The 12,742-nt window shown below is 34.4% G+C and overlaps 1 protein-coding gene across 6 annotated transcripts in view; it reads left to right on the forward strand.

The window, feature by feature from the left end:
- Positions 1 to 12,742, forward strand: part of CDH12 (cadherin 12) — a 937,014-nt gene that overhangs the window by 832,648 nt on the left and 91,624 nt on the right. For all 6 annotated transcript variants that reach the window (XM_014734929.3, XM_070245950.1, XM_070245953.1 and 3 more), the window contains one exon: positions 9,140 to 9,259. In XM_014734929.3, coding sequence (XP_014590415.3) covers positions 9,140 to 9,259 — 120 coding nt within the window. The remainder of the gene's footprint in view (positions 1 to 9,139; positions 9,260 to 12,742) is intronic.

The raw sequence follows: 12,742 nt of genomic DNA on the forward strand, positions 1-12,742 counted from the left end.
AGTGGGAGGGAGATAGCGATATGTGAATATGTATATGGACAGTTTTAAGATTAGGTGGGATTAATATTTTGGGAGGGATTACTACACTGTCCACTAAAATTACATTATTGTCCTTATAGAATTGGAATAATTTACAAAAGTCATATGTCTATTTAATTACAGAGCTGGTTCTAGGATTCAATACTTCTGGTTTACACACACACACACACATATATACAATCGTACTTTTCCTTTCACTAAAAATAGACAGAAAGATAAATGGGTGGGAAGATAGTTAGATACATAATAGGAAAATGAATAGATGGTGGATGGATGGATGGATGGATTGATGAATGAGTGAATGGATGGCTAGATAGGTAGGTAGATGGATCTTTCTCACACTTAAAATGGCAGAATCATTCATTCAAAGAGAAACAAATAATTTTAGAAGAGTAAGGTGTGTATTAAATTAATTAATCACATTGACTGGTCCTTAACACCTTAGCCAAATTCATTTGAATAGAAAATGATTTTTTTATCCCTTAAGAATATAATGTTACACAGAAAAAAGACAAAGCTTACTGAATTATCGCTGAGAGCCACTGAGTGAATGAAATCCAAGCTCATATATTTCATCTTGATTTCTATGGAATTTTCTCGCAGCATCTGTGAAATAATATCCAAATAACTTTAGGCAGAAAGGAGGCAACACTGTACCACCACAGAAATCAGAGCTCAGTATGTGTCACTGAGAGCCGGCATTAGAATTCATATTGGTGTTCATGGTACAGAATTCTTGGCACCCAACGGAGAAAGTGCTCATAAAAATGGATTCACTTATCCATCAAAGTACATTTGAATCATAAGACGTAAATATGTATAGTCTAAAATACTTAGGACATCTCTAGGAGGAAAATTTAATAACCTTAGTCCTTGGACTGAAAACATCATAAATTGACATTACAATATTAGGTGTGTCACAGGATACTCTGAAGCCAGGCCCAGCAGAGTGGGAGTGGAGGGTGGAGAAAAAACAAAGTGCCTGCTCTGATCCGGAAGTACAGTTCAAGGGGGCACAGCTTCTGCTCTGGGGGATTTTTATGACATATGCTTTTTTCTAATCTTTGAAAGTTCTGGTTGTTCCAGGCAGATTTAACAGGTATCCAAACTCTTCTTTCTTGGGTGTCTGAGAAAGTGGTCTAATATCATCATAGTCTACTTGTTTGCATTTTAATGTATTTTAAATGCACATCACAAAATTGCATTTTTCTACCACACAGGAGATAAAATCCAGATCAGTATTTGAATATTAAGATGTGAGACTTGAGGACAAGAATCATGCCAGTGTTACACATTTGGGAATTGTCACCTTATTTGTGATGCAGGAGAACACAAAGGGAGTGTGTATATATTTCATTTTATATACACTTAGCATATGCTAGAAAACTCTATTATAATTTCTTTATACATATTAACTCATTTAATACTGCTAAATAATGGGTTCCATTTTTTTCCTGCATATGAGGAAATTAAAACAGAGAGGTTAAGTAATTTGCTTGAGGTCACACAGTTGGCCAGTGGTTGATCTAGGATTCAAACTTAGGCACTAAGTCTCCGAGACAAAGATGGCAGTCACAATGGCATGCAATGCAGCCTTTCCTGATTGAAGAAATCTTCTAGGGGACTTGTGTAGGACTGGGCTCCTCAGCCCCAGCTATTCATCAGAGTCATCTGCAGAGATTTTAAAAATTTCTGATACCTGGCACACACAAGAACGACTAAATTAGACTTTCTGATGGGGGCCCAGGAATTGGTGTTCTTAATAATTCTTGTAAATGCCTTATAGGCAGTTCCTGTTGAAGATACAGAGGACAGAAGAGCTATTTACAACTTTAAGGGGCAAATATAGGACGAGAATTCACAGAAGGAAGCTAAGAGCCATGCGTTCATGAGCAGTGCAGTGAAATCTAATGTAAAATTGATTAAAGATCCAGTTAAAGACTAAATCACCTGCTGTGCATCTATGATTAATTTTATTTTGTAATTAAACTCTGTTTTAGCAGACCTATGTTTCAATGTCTTATAATATCCTTTCCCTTTGTAGGATCTCATACACATGTACGTACACACACACACACACGCACGCACACACACACTCTATCTGACTTAATTCTGTAAACGTTTCTGCTTCACATTTTCCTGCTGCTTAATGTCTTCTTTATATAATGAAATGTACACTTATTTTCCAATTCTATCTGAAAAGAAATTTCTGTGTATTTATTGCTCTATGCCTTTCTAACTCTAACTGTATTATTTCTTATTTATAACGTAATGTATTCACAAGGCAAAAGCAAAAAGAAAACATGTACCCTGAAATTTCTCTCTGTTTTCCTGTTTATGCAGCAGTCCTGAAAAGGGTTAACATTATTCAGTACAGAAATTGATATTAACTCTTCTGGGGTTTGCATTCCTCGTTGTGGCTAAATCTTGCTTATGTCATTTTTAAATGTAATGTCACTCATTTTTGGTTCTGCTTCTTGAGGGAGAACAGTGATATACATTAGAAATTCAAGGCAAGTTAATCTCCCAATTTAATATTAAGACAAGACTCTAAAGGCCATGACCACCTGCCAGGTCACCCCTTTAGAATATTGTGTGTATACTATTTGTGTCTTTTGTGTGTATATATATCAGTACCATAAGCATCCAGCCAATAAACGTTTATTTGGACTTACTTCATGACAGACACTGGATGTACAAAGAATGAATATGAAAGGGCAGTTGATGCAAAAGATTTGTAGTCCATGAGAAGAACATACGATGTACTGAGTTTTCTGACAAACCAAAATGTACTAAGACTCATGGCAGTACACAGGAAGGGACGTATTGTATCTGCCTAGGGACAGAAGAAAGAGAATTCAAAGAAGTGATGGTGGAGCTGGGACATCAAGGATGAGCAGGATTCTCCAGTTGGTGTAGGAGAATGTCCTCCAGTAGCAGAGACAAGAAAGAGCCTCAAATAAACAGTAAATAAGTAAATGCAGTCACAGCATGGGGGCTCTGGCAGCACAGTCAGAAACCAATCTGAGAGGGACATTTGAAACCCATTCATCTCATGCTGTTCATAGTACGTCAATGAGTTTAGATGATTTTTCTTTCCATAGAAATAGAAACCCATTAGAGGTTTTTTGTTTTTAATTTTGACTTTTTTTTTTTTTTTTAATGAAGGAGAGTAACAAGATCAATCTTGTGCTATGGGACAATGATGCTGATGCCTCCACGTAAAAGTAGCTGGAGGAGGAAGAAATTAAGATGCTTTTTAGCTTTACAACTGTGAGAGTGAGGACGCAAACCAGCTGAGACAGTTGCAGGGGTGATAAAAAGCAAAGGACGTATTCAATCGGTAGATTGAATACACCCTTATACATCTGGGAAATTAAAAAAACATTTTATAGAGCCCATAAATTAAATATAATCCACTTGTATTTTCAATGTATTTCTAGGAAGTTTGTTTATGTAATACCCTAAATGCAAAAAATTGAATAGACTATAAATCTGTCATGCTGAAAGTGGCATTTGATATAATAAATAATTATGTACCACAATGCTTTTTATTCTATGTTGAGAATAGTACCTGGTGAATGGTGGGTACCACTGAACATTTGTTGATTAAAAGAAGACATGAATGAATCAATAAATTAATGCCTACTTTATCTGAAAACATGAGTTATTAGAGCTCAGTTCTACTCCCACCTCTCTGACATTTTGTGTGAGAACGTCGTTAGTATTAATAAGAATGATTTTAACACTCCTGGGCTTCAATTCTTCAACGGTAAAATGCAGACATTGAGCCAGATTATTTCTAAAAGTCATCCCTGTCTTGATAATATTGATCTTAATGAAACCAAATAAAGAAAGCACAACTATCACATGACACACCTACAAGGAAAAGTAGGCCATGTGTGGCTGTATTACAAAAGCAAACTGGCTTGCCTGCTCCTGGCTCCAGAACCCACATGCTCATTGAACAGAATTCAGGAAGAAGGGATAATGCAAAGCACCTAATCTCATCAAACACAGTTATAGAATAGTACTTTTGAGATAAGTATATATGCAGGCACACACACATAAACATATACATATAAAAGAAAACCACTTAAAATGATCATAAAATGAAAAAAGTGACTACAAACTAAGTCAAAATAAGCTAGTAAATATACTTTCAATAGGTAGATTGACAGATAGATACAAGCTATGAAAATAAAATGGGTTAAGAATCTGAGTAGAGTTTATACACATACACACAAAATAAAAATGACCAATCCACGTATGGTGCTAAATTCACTCCTAATCTACAAAATCAAAATAAGAACAATGAATGCTGGTGAGAAAACTGGAAAACAGACTCTGTTGGCAAGAATGTAAATTAGTATAATCTCTAGGTAGTCACATCTTGACAATATATATCAACATGCTGAATTCATATGCTTTTGGACCCAGCTATCTCAATGGTAGGAATTTACCAATTTGTAAAATTGTCAGTCATAGGAAAAACACCCCAAAATCCTTTAAACAGAGTGTCCACTAAAAGAGATTAATTACAGATGATTATGTGTGTTTATTATTTAATAATATTTATTATTTTAATAATACTTATGTGCTTTTATAACACGCCTCCCCAATTTATTATTTAATGAGTGAAGTAGGGTTCCACAATGTGAATAGTTCCATTCTCTTTCATGAAAATGAAATACAGATTAGTAGGTAAGAAGATAGATAGGTAGTTATAACAAGATAGATGCATGTTGGAGGGGTAGCTAAACTCTGAAAGAGTCCTAACGGTCGCTTAAAAACAGTGGCTTCTCCACCACCTCTCTATCCCATCTGCTTTTCAATCCACAGGGAAGGGGGCTCTGATTTCCTTGAGGTTCCCCTCAACACTTCCAACAGCCCTTGCCTCAAGACCATTTTGTATCTACAGTTACCTCTGCGTGGCATGAGCTTTCATAAAAAAAAAAAAAAAAAAACCTCTTACCTCTCACTTCATTCATGTCTCACATAAATGAGTTTTCTCAAAATTGCTTTTCCTGATCATCATATGAAAAAGTCCCTTACCTTGTCACTCCTTACACTGTCATATTTTATTCCTTAGCGCTCATCACAATGGGATATCATCTGTCTCTCTCTCTCTCTGTCTATATATTTGTTTATTTTAAAATTTATTCCCTCTCTTTGGGGCTGGCCCCGTGGCTGAGTGGTTAGGTTTGCACACTTCACTGCAGGCGGCCCAGTGTTTCGTTGGGTCGAATCCTGGGCACGGACATGGCACTGCTCATCAAACCACGCTGAGGCAGCGTCCCACATGCCACAACTAGAAGGAAACACAATGAAGAATATACAGCTATGTACTGGGGGGCTTTAGGGAGAAAAAGGAAAAAAACAAAATCTTAAAACAAAAAAAATTATTCCCTCTCCAATTCCCCTCTAGATAGAAAAGTATCATAGAGTATTTTGGCCTCTCAATTTCACTCGTGATGTTTCGCTAGTACCCTGAACAGTGTGCCTGGCACATCATAGGAAGTCTGAATATTTGTTAAACGAATAACTGACTGAATGGGTGAATGCATGCTCATAACTTTGAGAAAACTGTTAAATCACTCTTTTGTGTGTGTGATTTCCTGTGTTTGTGTAGGTCTATTGCCCAACCATATAAAATATTATATGTAGGGATTCTCAAACTGGGATTACTAAGCCAAACACCATGTCTTTAATTAGTCTTCAACATAAATGGGAGAAAATATTGACTAATTTAATTCATGTAGGTAATGTATCCCTGTTTAATATGTTTTTTATTCAAAGTGTTATGATGATACGAATGTTTATTGGCAAAAGATTGAGATCACATCATATAGTGACTGTGAATTTAACAACATGGAACTAATTTTTCAAATACATTTTGATATATGCATATATGCGTACTAAAAATGATATCCAGATTGGTTCTCATACGAGCTATAATGCACAGTTATTTTTAAGTGTTTTAGCAAAACCCCTGTTTGGTTTTCATTTTATATCACATAGCCTTCTCCTAATGTTCGTTCTTTCTTCCTGATGGTGCCATAACTCTCAATGATCAATTTATTTGTTCTTGCTTTATTATTTATATATATACACATATATGATATTAGTACATATTATATATATTCACTTTTGAGTGACTGCTTAAAATTTAGTTTTACTATTGCTATAAATTCAGAATTTTACTATTACTAGTTACTATAAATTTTACTATTACTATAAAATAACGTTTTTAGTATTAGCTTTGATCTTTACTAAAAATTACACTAATTAATTTACTACTAATGAGAGCAGTGTTGCATGGAAAATTGAAGTGATTCAATGCTTTCCATTGCCCATTCTGCACTCCTTCTCCAGCTGCTCATAAAGGAATGGTTTCTCTGTGAGTTACATTCTTTCCGCACTTTAATGTTTGGAGATATTATGTTGTCATCCTAGATTTGAGTGACAAGAGACTAAATTTGAAAATGACCGCTACATAAGACTACACCAGTTTTGTGAACATCATTGATTATATTATTTCCTTCTTGCACATTAAGCATGTCCCCAACCACAACTCTTGGGCATTTAGTGTTTAATAGTGCCGGGAACTGGTGTGCTATACAAGCACTGAGGAAGTTAGTCTGGAGATTTACATGCTGCAGGCAATTAACCGAGTCTTCCTAATGAAGGGCATATGAAATCTCTCTTTTGCATTAGTGTGGTGAAATTCATGAAAGAACCGGTAAAACAAGCTGATATAATGGTGTTTAACTGTGTTCTTGGAAACATCTATTGAGGCAGCTCTAAGCACTTTCTAATAACTAACATTGGAATCTGTTTTTTCACTAAACCAGAGTTAATCTCTACTGTAACTGAGTGAACAGTCTTTTTTTCCCTTTTGCTGAGGAAGATTAGCCCTGAGTTAACATCTGTACCAATCTTCTTCTATTTTATATATGGATCACCACTACAGCATGGCTGACAAGTGGTGCAGGTCTGCACCCAGGATCCAAGCCAGCACATTGGGCCGCTGAAGAGGAGCACACCAAACTTAACCACTAGGCCATGGGGCTGGCCCCTGAACAATCATTTTTGATAGTATGGATGAAACCGGAGAAAAATGCTACAAGTGCAGTTATTCTTACTATCCATTGATCCTTTCGAGTTGCATAAAGTGGAATTGAATAACACGTATCTGCTGCTTCTATGACTTATGGGAGTGGTTCTTAATTTGCTCTCTTAATATTGAGCTTTAAAGAAAAAAATAATGAACATAAAGAATGCAATACCACTTTTGTAAGAAAATATTTTCCTGCATACTTAGTGAAGGTTCATATTAATATTAACAACAAAAACGTAAAAGGAAAGATACTATTTTATTTGCCTCTGTATTCCCCATTGAGCATATGGTGTGAGTCAGGTAAAAGTTTATTTGGTTTGCTACAAAATAGTTTTTGCAGATAAAATGCTTTTTTCTTCAAATGTGTCTTCAGAGTTAAATAATCCACAGCTTTTCGACTGCAATATTTATGTCTAGAATTTGGGCATTATTTAATATTTGTAGACTTTGCCCACACAACACATGTGTGATGAAAGGATAGTGAAGATCCAGGGGGAAGAGCAGAGGGAAGAGAGAAATTTACTCCTGATAAACTATTCATCCCTATAGCATTAAGGAGGATGTAGTTTTGATGAATCTTTAATACAGGTCCCCAACGCCTATTTGTCAAATAATTATTAATGATGGTACTCATATTGATGATAGTGATGACGATGATATCAGTTATCACTCTTGACATCCTAGTAATGTTTGCTTACTTTCCTTTTAGAAGTTTCCTTTCCTGGGAAAGGCTGCTGTAATAAAGCATATTTTTCATCTGTTGATATAGCTGGAATTCACCAAAGCATCTTAAAATAAAGCATTTGGCATTAAATATCTACTGAAAGTTATCATTTCTTATTTTTTCACCATTCTAACACTTTATTTATTAAAAAAATAAAGGTAACAAGATAATTCATTCTCTTAGCTTTTAGAGCAAACCTTTAAGATTTAGTTTCTTCCAATTTTGTACTGCCTGAAGAAAAAAGCCTGAAGAAGTAACTGAAAGGAAAGGAGTAATCTTGCTTTCCCAAAAGCAAGCAGTTACTGTGAATGCCTCCAAGAGATGAAGATGTTCTGTCCATTGTCTAACTTTGGATGTACAAACCACTCCTTTATGCTTAGTAAAGATTTTCTTCTGACTACCAGAAGATGCTACCGTTACAATATCTACTGACATATTTATTTTATTTATATCATTTGACACTTTTAATTTTACTTTACTCTCAACTCAGAATAGTAATTTTGAACATAACATTAAGAAGAGATACCCACTTAAAAACTCCTTGAGGAGGACTTAACTATGATTGTGAATACATAGACAAAAATGCAGGAACAAATCTCCCTTCAACTTCTCCTAGTACATAAATAATATGACCAAATGTCAAAAAATTAGCAAAGCTACAGGTAATTTACATTGCCTTCAGTGTTTTCCTATGTCAATGAACCCTTAAGTTAATTCAGTCATGAGGCATAGAGGTGCTCCTGTAACTATAATTAATATTATTTTCAGTTCCTGAATTTCCTAAATATTCGGTCCTTAATTAGGCTTCCTAACGCCATATGTTGTTGTTGATTTTTAAATTGCAATTGCAAATTACTTAACACCCTCTAAATTTCAGTAAGCCTTTAAACCTTTTAGCTTCTCTATTGATATCCTAATCATAGAATTAAAGCGGATGAGCTAATGTAAGCAGTGTCATGTTTTCTTTGGTGTGCAAATCAATAAAGCTATCATGATGACTTCCAGTTCAATGATCTAGGTACTGGAAATGGACACAGCTCTAAAAATAGATATTTAAAATATGTATCATTTGCACTAATGGCTAATATCTGCCCAACATTTTGGTTATAATAGTTAAATATTCTCAGTGACATCATATACTCACAGAATCATTGAGGAATGCGAAATTCCAAAGGAAAGTGGAGCCAGCAGATGACAGACATGACCTTGAGCTCTGTAAAACAAAGATGCTAGAGTCATATTGTCTCATTTTCCAGGTGCCTATGTGCTCCAGGTCAAGGCCACGGATGCAGACGACCCGACCTATGGAAGCAGTGCCAGAGTCGTTTACAGCATTCTTCAGGGACAACCTTATTTCTCTATTGATCCCAAAACAGGTAAATTTTTGATTAGAGACAAATTATCACCACCCCTTCAAATATTTAAGCTTTAATTAAATCTTGGCATGGATGTTGCCTATTCTAATAGTGCAATAAAGATTCAATGTGCTGCACATTAAGCAAAGGAAGATAGACTCTTAACTTGCTGCTGCAGAACTATTCCCTTTCGATTGAAATTTGTGTAGACATAAACCATTTCGTATATAGGTGTCAAGTCCAAATTTGTTAGCTAGGGATTCTCTGTATGTTCCACTTTAAATTTTCAAAGATCTGGGCTTATTTGATTTTTGATTCTTCTGGCTAAAATAGCTTTTCATTTCAGGTTTTCTTGGTTGGGTTCAATTATATTCAGTGTGGGACCTTGTCAACACGTGGTAAAATCAAGGAGCTTCTATTGCTATCTTTATCAAGGGTTAGGGAGAATGGATTTGGATAAATCTAGACATGCTTCTCACAGGGGAAGGGAGACTAACTCGGAAGACCAAGGTCACTAATTTTTCTGGTCTATGCTTTTGAAGCCAGTCTCATTTTTAAGTAAAACCATTTAAATTGCAGTTTTCAAAGCCAAATATATAAGAATCTATGGAAAGTAAAGAAAATGGCAGGAGGATACTCAGGAAGATTTGGATTCCCTTTTAAATGAAATGAGGTGCCCTTGTTTCTAGAGAATTTATTTTTGAATGCTGTAGAGTTTTTAAGGAGATCCAGTCACGTGACAAGTGATCGAAGTAGGTGTTCATGTCACAGTTAAAGCAGGAACTCCACAACGACAGTTATTTTATTAACTCTTACATAGTACATTATAACATATTGTATATTGAATTCAATAATATTTATTATATTAGCTTAAAATAATGGAATAAATTGTTAACATACTGAACTAATAAATTTCTTTTTCAATTTGTAAATAAATCTTTAAAGAGCTACATCAATTTGAAAGGTATTAATCTCAGACAGTATACATGCAAATAGACTAAACAGTTCAAAATTTATGCTTCCTGGTAAGTGTGTGCTAAAATCTGGAATACCAATTAGATATAGGTTAATTAGTAATTAACTATGTATTAATACTGCCTAGAAACGCAAAGTCAATTAAGTGGAAACAGAGAAACTGCAAACTTTCTGTCAACTGAGTCTGCCATTCTCTCCTCACTTCTTACTCTCCTCAGCAAGCCAATAGGGAAGAGAAGTCATCAAAAAGTTAAGAGAAACAGGCAGGAAGTTGCTCCCTATGGTAAACTTAAGAAAAGAGTAGATTGTCGTAAGGACCACATCAGGCCTTTAAGAAGGGATCATCAGAGCCGAAGAGAATCCAGAAAGGTTAGGAGAAAGAAGCTCTTTTAGTTTGGAAATAGGATCAGAGACCAAAAGCCAGAGTGTCAAGTGTTAAGAGTGAGTGTGTGATGGGGAGGTTACACCTAGAACATAAGTTATTTTCAAGAAGCACGGCAGTGAAGATAAGATGTTTGGCAAGGTCAGTGTTAAGGAAGCTTTGTGGTGGTTGTTGTTTAACTGTGGGAAAATCATATATATTTGTAGAAAAAAGGGAAATTTGTTGAGGAAAGAGTTTGGGGAAGTTGTTCAATGAAGTTTAAGGTGGTAGAACATTTCGGAACAATTAAGAAGATTTGGATAATAGGCTGAATGTATAGACAAATAATGAAGAGAAGTTATCTGAAGTATCATACATCCTTTTGTCAGATGGGAGTACTATGGGTTATTTTTCTTATATAATTACCTGTCTTTTCCAAATTTACCATAATGGATATTCTGACCGGAAACAAAAGTATGGGCAGCATATGTCTCTTAGATCCTTTCAAACTCTGAGAAGCACTCCTCAGAGATAGAGGAGATGGAAGAAAGAGAAAGGAGAGTGTGTAGAGATGGGTGAAGACGGGGGTTCAGTGTGAGGTACACTTATTGGGTTGCAGTGATTAACTCTACAGAGTGGGTGAGATTATATACTCAGAGTAATGTGGCATAAAAAAGATTAAAGATTTAATACTGGTGAAATAACTATAAATAGAGCCAATATCTAACTTAAAAAAAGCAAGATAAAATCACATAAAGATGAACATAAGCATAAAGCATGGGTTAAGAATATAATTGCTATTGTCATACTAATACTAGACAGAGGATAATTATATGAGTCAAAAGACTTGCTCTCCCCTTGACTTTACTTACTCAATATCAACTTTAGATGAATTCTAATGCCTTTAGAAAGTATTATCTTGCAGAAGAGCATGAATGTTCATAATATGACTTTTATAATTGTGTATGTATATTTTGATGTGATGCTTATTATTTAGAACTAAAGGTGAGGCAATTCTGGCATAAACTGTGGAATAGATTTTTTGAGCATTGATTTTCACTGGAGACAGAAGTCTTGATATTAACAATGCCTCAGACCACCAGGCAGGAAAAGAGTGGATGATGAGGCACTTCATTAATAGAATGATAACTAGTTCTTCATGCACAGAAACCATTAAGAAGACTTTTTGTCAAATTTATCACCTTGCGGTGGATAAGAGTAAATCAAAAATCAAGGATAATTGCAATTTCTCAGAAATAGTCTCCATTTGTTCCAGCCATATAGCTTCCTTTTATGATTCCTTTTGCTATTATTAAATAAAATGCATGAAAAACTAATATTATCTAAAATTTTCCCCATTTGAGTGTAGAATACATTTTAAAATAATTCTTAAAGGAAGAATCTCATCAAAACTTCTGGTGCCTAAATATTTATGAAGAGATAAATATAACCATTTATTATTCATTTGGAATGAGAAACTGAAAAAGATTTCCTTATTGATATTGCTATTTGACATTCCTAGCATCTCTATCGAATTAAATACAGCAAGCTTATTTATAAACAATATAAATTAATGCATTTTATGAAATAAGCCAAGAAATAATATTTCTCTTTAAAAGTGTCTACTTTGGCAATAATTTGGCTTAACTATGAAATTACTTATTGTGAATTGAAATTTACATACATTATGTATATGCCTCAAATGATATTTTAAAAACTCAAAAATGTAGCTTAACATATAAAACATTAAATAAAATTCATACTGATAATGCTTAATGTTTATAAAACATAAAAATGTCATATTAGCATATTAAATCATTATATTATATACATTTTTATGCTTAATGTTTATTATACACTAGGAAAATACTTATAATCTATAAAATGTTAAACAATAGGCATTGTAATATTTTATCCAGTGCCTGAAATCAGGATGCTAAACATCTCCATAGCATTGATAATAGAATAATTTCATTTAGGCAAACAAAATTACTATAAGTGATTGATCTCATGACTTAATTTATGTTTAAATTCTTTTAAAGTATTTAATTTTCTCCTGAAATGATTTCAAAAACTAGACTGAAGGGGGAACTAAATATTATCATTTTGTGTATCATGTGGTGATAATGTGTATTTTTCGAAATGATCTGATCCCTACTTGAGAAAGC

The sequence above is a fragment of the Equus caballus genome, chromosome 21 (assembly GCF_041296265.1).
Source record: "Equus caballus isolate H_3958 breed thoroughbred chromosome 21, TB-T2T, whole genome shotgun sequence".
Classification (NCBI taxonomy): Eukaryota; Metazoa; Chordata; class Mammalia; order Perissodactyla; family Equidae; genus Equus; species Equus caballus.